Genomic DNA, 15,701 nt, shown 5'->3' with positions numbered 1-15,701 from the left:
ATCCATCCATCCATCCATCCATCCATCCATCCATCCATCCATCCATCTCTCTGTTGTCTGTGTTGAGACAGGGTCTCTTTGTGTAGCACTGGCTCTTACTAGAACTTACAGTGTAGACCAGGCTGTTCTTCTACACATAGGGCTTATTCCTGCTGGGACTAAAATTGTGGGCCACTATGCCCAGCTACTTTTGTATTTTTAAATTATGTATTTAAATCTGAATTGTTTTGAGTTGTTAATTTTTATCAAATATGTTTATGTCACCCTCTTCCTCTTTTTGTCTATGGAGAACCCAGTTACTCCAGCATTGTTGGAAATGTCTTTTATAATTGAATTAATTTTGCACATTTATTAACAATCCATTGATTGTACTTGCATGGAGTTATATCTGGGTTCTTTGTTTCTTTCCACTGATCTATTAATCTTCACTTTTCTTCTGTCTATTCCACACAGCTTTGGTTATATACTATATAAAGAAGTAATACACTTTATTACTTTTTTAAAAAATTCTGTAACAGAAGAAGCAGCTTAAAGGAGGAAAGCTTTATTTGTTTCTCGGGTTGACTACCTGGGAGTGGGCAAGGTGAGGCAGGAAGACTGCTCACAGCTGTGGTAGTGGGCTCTTCTGGCATCTGGGCAGATCAGGAAACAGATGAGTGTTGGTGCAAAGCTGCCTTCCTCCCTTTTTCCCTTTCTATTCAGTGAGGTGGTACCACCCCAGCTCGGGGTGTCTTCCCACTTATGTCACACATGCTTTTTCAGGTGATTCTAAATCCAGTCAAGTTGACCACAGATTAGCTAGTATAATAGCACATATTTTTTTAGAACCGAGTCTTCTACATTTATTATTTCTTAGTTATTTAGCTATTATAGTTTGTTTCAGTTTTCAATGTAAGTATCATTTTAGCGAAAAATGACACTTTTACTAAATTGAGTGTTCCAATCCATAACTAGGATATTCTGTTTTGATTTCTTTTGTCAGTGTTTAGCATATGAGTTGTCTAAATGCTTAGATTTATATGTGAACATTGCATTTAAAATTCTTTCAACTTTTTAAAATAATTTTATTTTATGTGTATTGATGTTTTGTCTGCATTTATGTCTATGCTCCGTTTGCATGCTAGATGCTTGTAGAGACTAGAAGAGGGCATTGGATCCCCTGGAACTGGAGTTACAGATGGTTTCGAGCTGGTATGTGGTGCTAGGAATCTAACCTGGGTCCTCTAGAAGAGCAGCCTGTGTTTCTAAGCACCGAGTCTTTTCTCCAGCCCTTAAAATTCTTTCAAAACTCTGATCTGGTCTGATCTGGTCCTGGATCAGACTTTGGTTGTCAGGCTTGGCAACAGGTACTTTTACCAGCTAGGTTAGCAGTTAAAAGTAGTATTGTAAGTTCCTTTAGTTTTGATTTTTTTAAAAATCTTGGCTACATATAAATATATTATTTTAATTCTAGCTTTTTAACATTTTACTAATATATTTTAAAAGTTTAACTGTAACTATAGTCACTTAATGAAAAATTATTTATTTGTTGATTTTGTAGTGCTGCACACTGAGCCTTGGAGCCTCAGACATGCTAGGCAAGCACTCTACTATGGTTCTATGTCCCTCTTCACCGCCGAAACCTTTTATTGCATTTTTTCTCCCATGTTACTGTTTGAAGATTAGCAATATTTTTATTAAGGCTTTAGAAGTACTGTGTATGTATGTGTGTGGTCTGTATTTGTATCACAGGCGTGTGGGTACCCGAGGAGGTCAGACTTGTTGGATCCCCAGCAGTTGTTTACTTTTGTGAGTTGCCTAATGAGGGCACTGTGTTATGAACTTGGGTCTTCTGGAGGAACTGCAAGTGTTTTTAACTGTTGAGCCATCTCTCCAGCTCCAAGAGGAATATATGTTATTTTATTTTAATGTTTTGATTAAGTACGTGTGTGCGCGTGCAGTGGTGTACATGTGGAGATCAAAGGGCAATTTGGAGGAAGTTGGTTCTCTCTCTCAGGGATGGAACTTAGGCCCTCAGGCTTGGTGGCAAGTTTCTGTATCTCTGAGCCATTTCTCTGGCCCAGTGGATCTCGTTTTAATTTTTTGTTTGTGTTTTATGTGGATAGGCCTGTGCCTCCGTGTGTCTGTGTACCACACATGCTTGGTGCCTGTGAAGCCTAGAAGAGGGGTCAGGCTCACTGATGGGGGGGCTGCTGTGGGAGAGCAGCCAGGGCTCCAAACCACTGAGCTGTCTTCAGTCTGGGTCAGAATTTTTTTTTAAAAAAAGAAGATACGAACAACAAAATATATATACTCAACATACATCTTGGTGAACTATAGCTTGGTAAACATTTAGGAAGTTTCCGGAGAATCATAATTTCTAAGAATCTAAAAGATTGCTTTTGTAAATCACTTTGCATTTTTCAAAAAGATTCATTCATTCATTCATTCATTCATTTATTTATGTATTTATTTATGTATTTATTTATTTGTTTGTTTGTTTAATGTTTCTGAGCACTCTATCTGTGTGCATACCTGTAGGCCAGAAGAGGGCATCAGATCATATTATAGATGGTTGTGAGCCACCATGTAATTGCTGGGAATTGGACTCTGAGTCATCATTTCTTCAGCCCCGGTAATAATTTTCTGCCTTCAGTTTTGTGATGTTCAGATATCCTCTGCAACTATGCACTGTAGAAATGCAGCTCAGACTTGAGCCAGGAGGGAGTTTGAACCTTTGCAGTTAGGGTCCCTGAGCGTAGGTATCAGTCACATATCCAGGGACTTGATCATAGGTTCTCTTATTTTAGCTTTGGTAATTTTGTTTGCTTGTCTTTTTCATGCACTGTGTACATGCACTACTGGACAAGATGCCCACAACTAGACAGTCCTCTTAGTTAGGTCATCAGCAGAGAATCTTTTCTTTCTCAGTGTCTATAATGAGCCCAGCTTGACTCATGCTCAGTCTGGAATAGGTTTTCTGTTGGCAGAGGACAGTGAAACAAATCTGGATACATTTTTAAACCCCACCCAAGACACTGGGGGAAGAGTTCTTTCTCTATCTAGAGGATCATATTTACTCTATAAAGTGATGTTGTGTAGGAAAAAACTATTATTCTTGATAAGTACTAGGATGTCCCATTAGAATTTTTTTCCTTTTGTAAGTTTAAAATGTTTCCTTTAAAAACATTGCTCTGGAGCCAGAGAGATGACTTAGGAGTTAAGAACATTTGCTATACTTCCAGAGAAACCGAATTTGTTTTATAGTACCCACACCGAGCATGTATGTATGTATGTAATGTATGTATGCTTGTATGTAATTCCAGCTCCAAGGGATCCAACACCCTGTTCTGGTCTCCATGGGAATGTTCACATGTCACATACATACACATAATAAAGTGATAGAAATAAATAAAAAATTGTTCTAGCCAAGCTGTGGTGTAGCTCAGTGGTTGAGGTTTGTTTGTTTGTTTGTTTGTTTTAAAGCATGCATAGGAGTTGGGGGAAAGTTCGCTATTTAGTGGTGGTAGGTGCTGAACTTTTTATTATATCTGAAATGTAGTGCATGTGAGTACTTAAAGCAGTGCTGGTTATCTATAAACATTAGTTTCCTTTTGTTGATTTGTTGAAGCCTTTGTTGTTTTATTGCAATTCTACCAGTTTTTAAAAAAAGTTTTGTATGTGTAAGAGAGGGGGAGGAGAGAGAGAGAGAAGAGAGAAGAGAGCACATTTGCATGTGCTTGTGGAGAACAGAAGCACAGAACTTTGAGGAGTCACTTCCATCCTTCCAGGTGGAGTCAGAAGATTGAACTCTGATGATCAGGGTTCTGCAAGCATTTTTAGTTTTGAGTCAAGTAGTTGAATTCCTGATCATCTCCCCTCTTCCTTCTTTCCTTGGGCTTAAAGATGTGCCCCACCGTGCTTGGTTGATAATGGCTTTGTGTTACATAAGCCACAGTCAGTTACTTCTTAGTCTGTACTCTCGTTCTTCTGCTGAACTTGAGGAGAACATCTTGATAGACTAATCAGCCTTTTCTACAGTATCAGAGAAACAGTAGTGTGAACCTCAAGTACCTTTAAATGGCTAGATGAAGAGAGTTTGTTTAGTAAGTAGTGTGGTCTAGCACATATAAAGAGAATGCTTTAATATTGGCTTGCAGTGTGTCCGTTCATGCCTGTTTGCATTTAAGTAGTAATGTCTTAAGATTGGGGGGCCACTTTTTAAGTTCTGGCATTTGGGTTAGTATTCTATTTTACACAAACCTTGGTAATAATGCTACGCATTTGTAGACATAAGATTTCAGCTTATTAAAAGCAACCAAAATTGTTCTATTCTTTTTTTTTTTTCAAATTAAATTTATTTTATTTTATGTGGATTGGTGTTTTGCCTGCACGTATGTCTGTGTGAAGGTGTTGGACTCTTTGGAACTGGAGTTAGAGACAGTTGTGAGCTGCCATGTGGGTGCTAGGAATTGAACCTGGGTCCTCTGGAAGAACAGCCAATACTTTCAACCACTGAGCCATTTCTCCAGCCTCAAAATTGTTCTAAGTATCAATTTTTACATAAGTTCCTCTCTCATTCCCATCCTCACCTTTCCTTCCTTCCCTCCCTCCCTTCCCTCCCTGAGACAGAATCTTATTAGCTCAGGCTGGCTTTGAACTCACTATGTAGCTGGCCCTGGCTTTGAATTCCTGATTGTTTTCCACCATTTCCTGAATTGTGACATAACAGGCATATACCACTGTTTTAGTCTGTTGAGCACCTTCTATATAAAGCATGACTGATTAATTTCAGAGTAAGAAACTTTTTCTGTGGAATCTTATGACTTGTAAACATAGTTGCTTTGTGAACTTCTCTGGCTTAGTTATCTTCAACTACTTTAAAAGATTTATTTATTTATTTATTTTATTATGTATATAGTGTTCTGCCTTCATAAGCTCCTGCAGCCAGAAGAGGGCACCAGATCTCATTATAGATGGCTGTGAGTCACCATGTGGGTGCTGGGAATTGAACTCAGGACATTTGGAAGAGAAGCCAGTGCTCTTAACCTCTGAGCCATCTCTGCGGCCCATCTTCAGCTATTTTTAAGTATACTCACAAACACACAATTTTATAGTCATGTAAAACTGGTATTCTTAGTATTCCACAGAGGATGAATAATGAATTTTTTGTTTGTTTTTGTTTTAGTTCTCTTTTCCCCTGAGTCAGGGTTTCTCTGTATAACCTTGGCTGTCCTGGACTCAATTTGCAGACCAGGCTGGCCTCATACTCACAGAGATCCGCCTACCTCTGCCTCCCAACTGCTGTATTAAAGGTATTTGGCACCATGTCCGGCTTGAAAGTTTTTTTATTTTTATTTGATAGTTATCAAAGCATTATCCTAGCCATTGTGTAGTAAGGTGGGGAGCATGAGTGACCTCTTCCTTTTTGGTTTAAATTATTTGTTTGTAGGGAGTGTATGTGTGCCATTGTGTGTGGGCTTTATTTTGGGAGTGTTCGTGTGTGTGATGGCACGAGTGTTTGTATGGGTCTGTGTATGCACATGCATGTGCACTGTGTGTGGAAACTCAAGGTTGACATTGGATGTCCTCCTTGGTTGCTTTCCAGCTGAGGCAGGCTCCTGAATCCAGAGCTTGCCAATCCAGCAGGTGCAACAAGCCGGTCTGCTCTGAGGATTTCTTACCTCTGCTAAGGCTTGTAGGTTCTGGACATCTGAACTTCAATCTTCATGCTTGCTAGGGGGTGAGCATTTTAGATTTTTTAAATTGTTAATCTGGGCAAAGTAATTTTAATTGATGTATTTAATTTCCAACAAAAGGGATATTGAGTGCAAGCTGTCAAGTTTTTTGATATATATGCAAGTATATATGTTTCTTTTACTTCTGGCATCTGGCTAAAGTCACATTGAAGGAAGTGGAAATTGGCTCTGTTGAGTGCAGATGTTGGCAGCCTCAGAATAATGTTGCTCACATCTGTGTAAGAGCCTGTACGATAGCTGTTAAGAGGCACAGGACAGAGGAACTGTCAGTGACTGCTTTGAACAGGATTTTGAGAGGTAAACAAGAGGCAGAATGAAGTCTGAGTTTGCTGAATTTATGATAGACAAAGTAGCTATGAGGAGATTTGTGTGGGTGTGTGGGCCTTTCTAGTCAGGTGGAGATTGTGGACTTGCTTTTATTTTATACAGGGATTCTTTCATAGGAAATAGTTCACAAATGTTTCTGCTTTGGGATGCGGAGTATGAGTTTCAAGACATGTTGGTAATGCTCCTGGAAGAGCATGAAAACATTCCATTAATCACTTAGGTTTTAGATTGGGTAGTAACTTCTTTAGGTCCATAAGTCAGCTGATTTTCTGCTAGTCTTTGAGCTCTGTCTTGCTTTTCATCCCTCCCCCTTGCTGCATGAGTGAAATTGTCCAGTTTTTTCTTCTTCGTTTGTATGCCTCCTCATTTGAGTTTATATCTGGATCTGTTAGCAGTACATCCATTTCCTTCATACATTATTTACCCTCAAGCCTCCAGTCTCATCACTTAATTCTTGTCTTGCTCTTCATTTTACTTGAGAAGGGGAAGCAAAATATAAATTCAGGGAAGTCATTTACTGGTTGTCACCTGGGAGCTTTACGTCTTAAGTTGTCTGTCTCAAACTGTAAGTCTCCAGGGTTGAGGCTGTACTTTCTTTGACTTGGGATGTGTCAAAGATGCTGCCTGCTTCTGGACCAGTGCCCATGTATGAGCATATGCTGCTCTGCAGAGATTCAAGTGCTAATGCAGCCAGCTTGTAAGTGAGGAAAGAAGTGAAATCATTAAATTCTAATGTTTCTTACCATTTCCAAATTGTTCCTCTTCTAAAGATCTGTCTTGTTAAACTCAGAAAATAACACCCACTGAGATAATGCTTTTAAGTTACGGCAGGTAATAGTACTGGCTTAATGTATATTTGCACAACGCAGCAAAGGAACTTATCCCAGTATTTTGTTTTTGTTTAAAATCTTCTCCTTTTTAACATGTTTAATTTGTTTATGTATACATGTGTGTACATTTGTGTGCTATGCCGTGTAACACTTTAAAATTAGAGGGCAGCTTGTGGCAGTCAGTTTTCTCACCTTGCTCCTTGAGTCTGGGAGAGAAGAACTAAGTACCGCTGTTAACTGCTGAGCCAGCTGCATGAGCTCTCTTTTTAATTTTGAGGTGGGGTTTCATGCCACCAAGACCGGCCTCCAGTAGGCTGTGTAGCAGAGGATGGCCTCGAACTCCTGAACCTCTTGCCTCTGTCTCCCTAGTGCTAAGAGTCTAGGAATGCACCACTAAACTGGTTTGATTTTCTGTTTTGGAGACAGACTCTTATTCTGTAGCCCAGGCTTGCCTCAGACTTGAATCAATCCTCCTACCTAAAGCATCCCAAGTGCTGGCATTACAGGTGTGCACTACCATTCCCACCTTAATTTAGGTGTTAACATTTGGCTTTGGCATGATTTCATTTGTGATGTTGCAGTTACTTGGTTTTTACTAGTTAATTTCCTAAAGAAAGTGATTCCAGGTTGAAATGCATGTTGTGAATTTATTTGAATGTGTAATCAGGAAGCAAGTGTCTCTCTTTGGAGTGTTTCTGAATAGCAGCAGGGCACACTTGAATTAGAAAGGAAAATGAGAACATGAATATGTGTGGCACTCTATTTTAATTTAAAGAAATATTCTGTCAACTATAAAAAGTGGAAAATGCAAAGCTTCTTCTGTGCCACCATGGTAGGAGGGAGGGTAGATTGAGAGGTTTTCTAGGCTCTGGGTTCAGATTTAAATTACTTGATGTTAACTTGATGGGATTGGGCTGACTTTCAAAAGATAAAGTATTGTGAAAAACACCTACCAGAGAGTCCCTGGCCTTGAACTCACAGACACCACACACCTGTTTTCTGGCTGCTGGGAGTAAAGGCGCACCACCACTTGATGGGCTTATTATTTTCATTTTCTTTTTCAGACACAGGGTCCCACGGAGCCGGAACTTAGGAACTTAGTTGAATACCTAAGGTATTCAAAGTCGACTTTGTAGTTCTGTTGCTTTCCCAAATGCTAGGTTGATAGGCATGAACTATTTTGTCTTACCTAAGAATTAATTAATTTGGGGCTGGAAAAATGGCTGCTCCTCCATAGGACCCTGGTTCAATCCCCAGCATTCACGTGCAGCTCACAACTGTCGGACTCCAGTTTCAGGGGATCTGGCACCCACACACAAACATACATGCAGGCAACACACTAATACACATAAAAAATAAAAAGGAATCGTCGAAAAAATTGAAAAATAAATACTTCCTTCCTTTTTCCCTCCCTCCCTCTCTCCCTCCCTTTTTTGTTGGCTGGCCTAGAACTCTTTTTATTTTTCTTTTTTCTTCCTTAAATTTATTTAAAAATGTTTTTATTTATTTTATATATTGTCCAGGAGGTGTATGTAAAGAGGTATGTGTGCATGGAGAGGTAAGAGTTCAGCCTGTGAGAGCTGATTCTCTCCTTTTGTTATGTGGGTTTCAGAGGTCAAATTCAGGTGGTCAGGCATGGGGGCAAGTACTTTTATCTGCTGAATCATCTTGCTGATCAGAATCAATTGCTGATTGAGTTTTTTAATTGCTCTTAATTTTTTTAATTTTTTGTATTTTTATTTACTTATTATGTATATACTGTTCTGCCTGCATGTTAGAAGAGGGCACCAGACCTCATTATAGGTGGTTGTGAGCCATCATGCTATTGCTGGGAATTGAACTCAGGACTTCTGGAAAAGCAACCACTGCTTTTAACCTCTGAGCCATCTCTCCAGCCCTGAACTTAATTATTTTATGTAGATGAGTGCTCTCTATCTGTTTTATGTAGATGAGTACACCTGCTTGCCAGAAGATGGTATCAGACCCCTGAATAGATAGTTGTAAGACACCATGTGGTTGCTGGGAATTGAACTCAGGACCTCTGGAAGAACAGACAGTGCTCTTAATTGCTGAACCATCTCTCCAGACCCATTTTACTCTTAATTTTACAGGAAAAAAAAAATCTTATTAAAATCTTACTCAGCGACAAAGGGTCAGTGGTTAAAGTGCTTATACTGCAAGTATGGGGCTTGGAGTTTGAATCCTCAGAACCCACATAAATTTTGCATGAGATTGGCATACACCTGTAATTTCAGCACTGGGAAGATTTTCTGACTAAGCCAGATCAGAGCGGTGGATTCAGTGACGAAACCTTGGCTTAGTGAATAAAGTAGAAGGTGGTTGAAGAAGACTGGAATGTTAACCTTGGACACACACACACACACACACACACACACACACACACACATGAAAAAGAAATTACAATAATTTTATCTTATTGTCACAGGGATAGCCTTTAAGCAGATATTTGAACTTAATATTCTTAGAGCTTATTTTTTGTGACTACACAAATTGTTTTAATGAATTGTTCAGTTGTGTGTATCTTTTGGGCGGTGAGACTGGATCTGATGGGGGACTGGGTCTGACTTTGTAGCCTGCCAGCCTTTAGCCTCTGGAGTGTTGGGGTTGCAGTTATGGGCCTCCACACTTAGGTGTTCATTGTGACTTGCACATTTTCTTTGATTACTAATAAGCACCTGTTAGATTAAGGAGTTGTTATGGCTGAAAGCTAGAAGATCGTACAGCTGATGTAAACGTTTATCTGACTTCTTTCAGTCATGGAGTTAAAGGAAGAAGTATTTTTAAGCCTTTTTGTTATATTGTTATAAAGTGAGTATTAGGTTTTGATCAGTGTTATATGAGGATGCTTAAGTGATAGTACAAACCAAAGGGAGAAAAACAGAAATGAGTACTCTTAAATACATGTATATGTGAAATAAAGGTGTGTGAGCCATTTTACCCTTTAAGTAAAGTACTTTACTTTTCAATAAATAAATTATTTGGGCTAATTTCTTCTGGTCTTGTGTTTTCATTCTGTAAAATAGGAGATTTGATGAAGAGTGCTGCTGGGGAATTTGCAGATGATCCATGCTCTTCTGTGAAGCGAGGTAACATGGTGCGGGCAGCTCGAGCTTTGCTCTCCGCTGTTACCCGGCTGCTGATTTTGGCTGACATGGCAGATGTCTACAAATTACTTGTTCAGCTGAAAGTTGTAAGTTTGGGTCTACATATACAGTTTGTTCATTGTATCATAGTAAAGTCAATGCTGGCTATACTTAGTTTAGTATTAAGATTTAGTTTGATTTTGAATCAGTGATGGCTTTGTTTAATATCTTCTCTGTTTCAAGTATATATGATACAGGCTCTGCTCTAGCCTATTGTCTCAGTTTTCTGAAGAAATTATATAGCAAAGGTATTTTGACTGTCTTTTTATAGTACTCATTATATGTTTCTTTGTACTAATCGCATTCCCAAATTAGAAAACCAATGTATAAAATGATGAGGTTCCCCTTTTTCTCCTTCAAAGCACTAATATAATGTAAGGGCCATATCAGCTACACATACTTGTTTGGATTGATTTTGAATGACTATCAAAGATGGAATCTTGTGATCTTATCTAAATTTGCCTGTTTTAGAGTTTTTGCTTTTGGGGGTTGTGTTTTTTAGGTGGAAGATGGTATATTGAAACTGAGGAATGCTGGCAATGAGCAAGACCTAGGGATACAGTACAAAGCTCTGAAACCAGAAGTAGATAAACTGAACATAATGGCAGCGAAGAGACAACAGGTATGAGCATAATTTGCCAACATTTTATAATGTTATTTACTTACTTCTTTGTTGAGACAGGGTCTTACTATGAAGCCTCCGCTGACTTGAAACTCACTGTATACCAGGCTTGAGTGTATTTTATTATGTAGTGGGGTGACCTGAATTGCCTTATTGGTATTCATACTTTCTCCCTGTTCATGGCTCAAAATAAGGGATTAAATTAAGAGAGATCTTTCAGCCTCTTGGTGGTGGCTTCCCAATTACTCAGGAAGCAGAGGCATATGGATCTCTGAGTTTGAAGCTAGCGGGGGGGGGGGGGGGGGGAGGCAGAGAGAAAGGGAGAAAAGGAGAGAGGGAGAGGAGAGGTTGATTTCCAATATTGTATCAATAACAAAGCCATCATATTTCCATATTATTGTTTCTGTTTTAAGTAGTTAAAAGCTGGCCTTAAATTTGTGATCTTCCAGCTGGGTGAAGTGGTCTATACCTGAAATCTCAGCACTTTGGGAGGCAGAAGCAGGGTGATCTCTGTGAGTTCGAGGCCAGCCTGGTATACAAAATGAGTCCAGGACAGTCAAGCCTACACAGAGAAACCGTGTTTTGGAAAGCAAAAACAAAACAAAAAACCAGAACTTGTGATCTTCCTGCCTTATGTGTTCTTCTCAACATTTGAGTGCTGGGGTTAAAGGCATGTAGTGTATCAGGATGCTTGGCTAGATGACATTCTTGAGGTAAAGCATAGTAACAGTCCAGAATTTGTATCTAATTAGAGAAACTTACTGAAAGTAATTATTCCTGAATTTTAATACTGTATTCTGAATCCATTAGGCGTTCCTTAACACATCAGCACATCTCAGCCTATGGATCATAACTCTTTCGGCAAACCTCTGTCTCCAAAAATATTTACATTATGATACATAGTAGTAGCAAAATTAAGAGTTATAAAGTAGCAAGGAAATAGTTTTATCGTTGGGGGTCACCACAACGTGAGGAGTTATATTAAAGAAGGTGAGAACTACTCTTACATATGATACTCGGTGTATTAAAGAGAAATACCAGTAAATTTTAAGTGTTTTTGAAATAAGGTACCACAAAATCTTAGTTTCTCTGTGTCTACTTTTTACCCTAGTTTGCCCTGTTTCTGCCTCAGGAACATAACCTGTCTGGATGTGCCCATGAGCTCTTTTTCCTTAGGTTCCTGTTGAGGTTTGACCAGTGGAAACATGACCAGAAAATCTGAAGAGAAAGGAGAATGAAGCTGTGTGCTATTTATAGGCCCCTTTCCTGATGGTCATGTTAAGTGGCTAAAAGGCATACTCTGTAAACCTTGCTTCTCAATTTTGTCGATTGCCACCTCTGGCTGCAGTTCTGAATTGTTAGGAGAGAGATGAGAAGAGACTTTCACTAGAGTTAGATTACTTAGAGGGTAGCTTTTCACAATGCCTGAGGGGCATAAGTCAGATTTATGGAAAGTAGTTTTTCTTCGGTGTGTTTTCTAGTTTGTCCATAGTCTGCTTGAGCTGTAACCAGATTGGTGAAGTCAAGAAATCATGACACTTATCTAATACATAGAATTATTTTATAAGCAATTTGTTATGTTGCTTTATAGCTTGCTTTTCATCAAAATTTGGATTATTAATCAGCACTATAAAGCTTGAAAGGAATACTTTTTGATTTATTCATAATATAAAACTGATAACCCATAGTAATGTCCTATTTCCTATTTTTTAACAAAAGTCTTGTTTATTTGTACAACATAAAAATGTCTCTAAAGAGAGAAAGTAGAACCCTTCAACAGCTAGGATAAATGAGACTTGGTTGTTATTCTCATCATAGATTTAAATTTATCCTAATGCTTGGCAAATGAGAGTTTGTTCAGAAAATGTGCACATAGAAAATACGTTCCAGTTATTTGAGCCTCATGACTAGCCACAGTGCCTATTGTGCTTGATTCTTGAAATGATCCCCAAATCTCTAAAGCCGCAGGATATTTCTGAATATTTAGCCTAATGTAGTCTTTGCAAAAGTGGAAGTATATTGTACTAGTGTAATTAGTGGCTTAGGAAAATCAGATGTTGGTTCCTCATTCTGGTACCTCTTAGCTTTGGGTGATCATGAATGTCTGTGCAGCCATTGTAGGAGACTGTGCTGATGTACCTTTAAGTACCCAGGAACATTAAGGCTGATGGTAAAGCATTTTATAAAACAAAGCACACTATAAATGCTTAAAGGCAGGTATGGCCCTAGGTTTAAGAGGCCTTGACACTGTGGTAAAGGCAAAATATTTAGAAAATGCTCACAGAATATGTGTGCCACATGTTTAAGATTACTGCCACAACCCCTGTCATAACTAGAATATTGAAATGACTCACACTCTTAAGTCTCCAGGGTCCTGTTTCTTAGTATTTAGCCTAATGTGGCATGCTACAGGGCATTTGGCATGTTGTGAGCTGTTACTTGCAAATTCAGGTTCCAAATGAGAAAAGAATTCTAGGTGGAAAAGTAAGCTGTTACTGTACAAGTTTTGAATAAAGATGTAAATCCCCAAATACATACTGAGATGAAGTTTCAGAAGAAAGAAACCAGTTGGTATCTCTACTGTTTAATTACAAAGTCATCTGGGGGCTGGAGAGATGATGGCTCAGCAGTTAAGAGCTCTTCCTGAATTCCCTGGGTTCAATTCCCAGCACCCACATTACAGCTCACAGCTGTTTGTAACTCTAGTTCCAGGGATCTGACATCCTCCCATCAATGCACATAACATAAAACTTAAATTTAAAGAATATATGTATATATAAAGAAGTCATCTAGGAAAGTGATCCATTAAATAGTCAAGTCAGACTTTTTCTACATTATTTAAATATTCTTTTACAGTTTATACATGTAATACTAATCTTAAAAAAACATTTAAATCAGTGTCTAATACTCAGTTGGTGACATTAATACTGAACATTTATGTATTATGTATCCTGAACGTATAAAATATTGTTGAGCACACTTAGAGTTTAGGGTGACTCCTCCCGTAGCAATGGTCCTCATTTCTCACCCCTGTGTCTGAAGTGCCAGCGCTGCCTGGGTGCAGGCAGTGCTGCTTCTGTTTCGTGTGTCCTTGTTACTCAGCCCGTCCCTCCCACTTAGTGTTCTAGACATTGCTAATTAGAATAGTGCCAGTAGCCTCATTCTTGGAAATATGGGGTAAAAGAAGTGGAAAGGGACATCTTCACTAGAGGCCACACTGACAGAATGTCATGATCATGAATTGTAATCATGGAGCACGTGTGCCTCCACTTTGTGACTTACTGGCCAATGAATTCTGAGAATAGTATAGTTTATAGTCCAGAATGGTCTTTGGAGTAAGAAGGGGGAGGAGGTGTTGTGCAGTTGTGAGACCCTTACCTAGTTGGTTTGCAAAGTTCATGCACACATGGTATTATGTTCCAAATTTCATAAAACTCTTGTAATGAACTAAGGTAACTTAAATTCTCATGTTATTCTGTTAAACTATGTCTTTATGGACTTTCTGATTGGTTAGAATAGGTGCATTTATCTATGCTAGTTATTTGGGCCTGACCAAGATGTTAAGCACGTTTTTTGTTGTTTGTTTTTGGAAACAGGGTTTCTCTGTGTAGATGTTAAGCAATTTTATGTTGTGACTTTTATGCCTTATTTAGTACATATTTAGTGCTAGATGCTTTGTATACATTATCCCATTTTATTTCTCAAAGTGCTAAAAGAGCTATAATACTCTTCCTGTTTTACAGAAGGAAAAAACTGAACACAGTTTACAGTAAGGACACAATAAACGTCCAGGAAAAAGTAGGCTAGGAGATTCAAGTCAAACCTTGTGACTGCTAAGTTAGCGCAGGTGTGTCTTGTTATAAATAGACTCCTTATAAAGAATCCTTCAATTATTTATTTATTTAATTTTTCTTTAGGAACTGAAAGATGTGGGCCATCGTGACCAGATGGCCGCAGCTAGAGGAATCCTGCAGAAAAATGTTCCAATCCTCTATACTGCATCCCAGGCATGCCTACAGCACCCTGACGTTGCAGCCTATAAGGCCAACCGGGATTTGATATACAAGCAGCTGCAGCAGGCCGTTACAGGCATTTCTAATGCAGCCCAGGCTACCGCATCAGATGATGCCTCCCAACACCAGGGTGGCGGCGGCGGAGAGCTGGCCTATGCACTCAACAACTTTGATGTAAGTTACATTTTGGAAGAAACTTTGGGCTCTTCATCAACTGCCAAAAGATAACTGGTTCTTGGGGAAATATGATCAAGGCTTGTGATGAAAGCCCATTTTCCAATTAAATTTGTAATATAAGTGGAAAGAAATTGTTATGAGTCATAAGTTTACTTTATTGTAACTTGGCTTAATGTATTTTTCCTTCCTTTCCTACTGTGGTTAGACTTCAGGATTCTTTTATGCAACATGTGTTTTCTTGTGTGGTTCTTCCTTTTAATGTGGTTTTTATTGGGACTGTGAATGTGGTGCATTCCAGCCAGGATTTTGGCCCTCTGGCCAGTGAAGACCTGTGATGGGTACAGAAGCAGCGTGTTAGGTGTTGTCTCATGATCTACTGAGAAATGAGACAAATCATACTGCCATCATCTTTATCTTCTCTCACTGCCTAGTTAGAGTGCTGTTCTCTGGGGTTTGCTTTGAACCGTGAACACAAAAATTTAACAACTTTGAAACAGATTTCAACCTCAATTTTCTTTATCATAATGCTTTTATAGATGGTGCCCTAAATATCTCCTATGTATATGGTGTGTCTCTTTTATCCTTTCTTCTCAACATTAATTAGTGTATTGGGTTTTGTTTTTAATTTAACCCAAAGTGAGTCACGGCCTCCAGTAGATGGCAGCACTTGTGGTTTCTTTCTTTCTTTCTTTCTTTCTTTCTTTCTTTCTTTCTTTCTTTCCTTCCTTCCTTCCTTCCTTCCTTCCTTCCTTCCTTCCTTCCTTCTCTCTTTTTCTTTGTCTCTCCTTCCTTCCTTCCTTCCTTCCTTCCTTCCTTCCTTCCTTCCTTCC

The 15,701-nt window shown here is 38.9% G+C and overlaps 1 protein-coding gene across 1 annotated transcript in view; it reads left to right on the top strand.

Annotated features, from left to right (window-relative positions):
* The window catches only part of Ctnna1 (catenin alpha 1), a 124,889-nt gene that overhangs the window by 32,975 nt on the left and 76,213 nt on the right, over positions 1-15,701 (top strand). The window contains exons 4-6 of the mRNA XM_055625295.1: positions 9,940-10,106; positions 10,562-10,681; positions 14,599-14,868. Coding sequence (XP_055481270.1) covers positions 9,940-10,106; positions 10,562-10,681; positions 14,599-14,868 — 557 coding nt within the window. The remainder of the gene's footprint in view (positions 1-9,939; positions 10,107-10,561; positions 10,682-14,598; positions 14,869-15,701) is intronic.

This window comes from Psammomys obesus, unplaced genomic scaffold, assembly GCF_907164565.1.
Source record: "Psammomys obesus unplaced genomic scaffold, mPsaObe1.curated_primary_1811, whole genome shotgun sequence".
In the NCBI taxonomy this organism is placed as follows: Eukaryota; Metazoa; Chordata; class Mammalia; order Rodentia; family Muridae; genus Psammomys; species Psammomys obesus.
The sequence above is the reverse complement of the archived record's forward strand: the minus strand, read 5'-3'. Positions and strand labels throughout refer to the sequence as shown.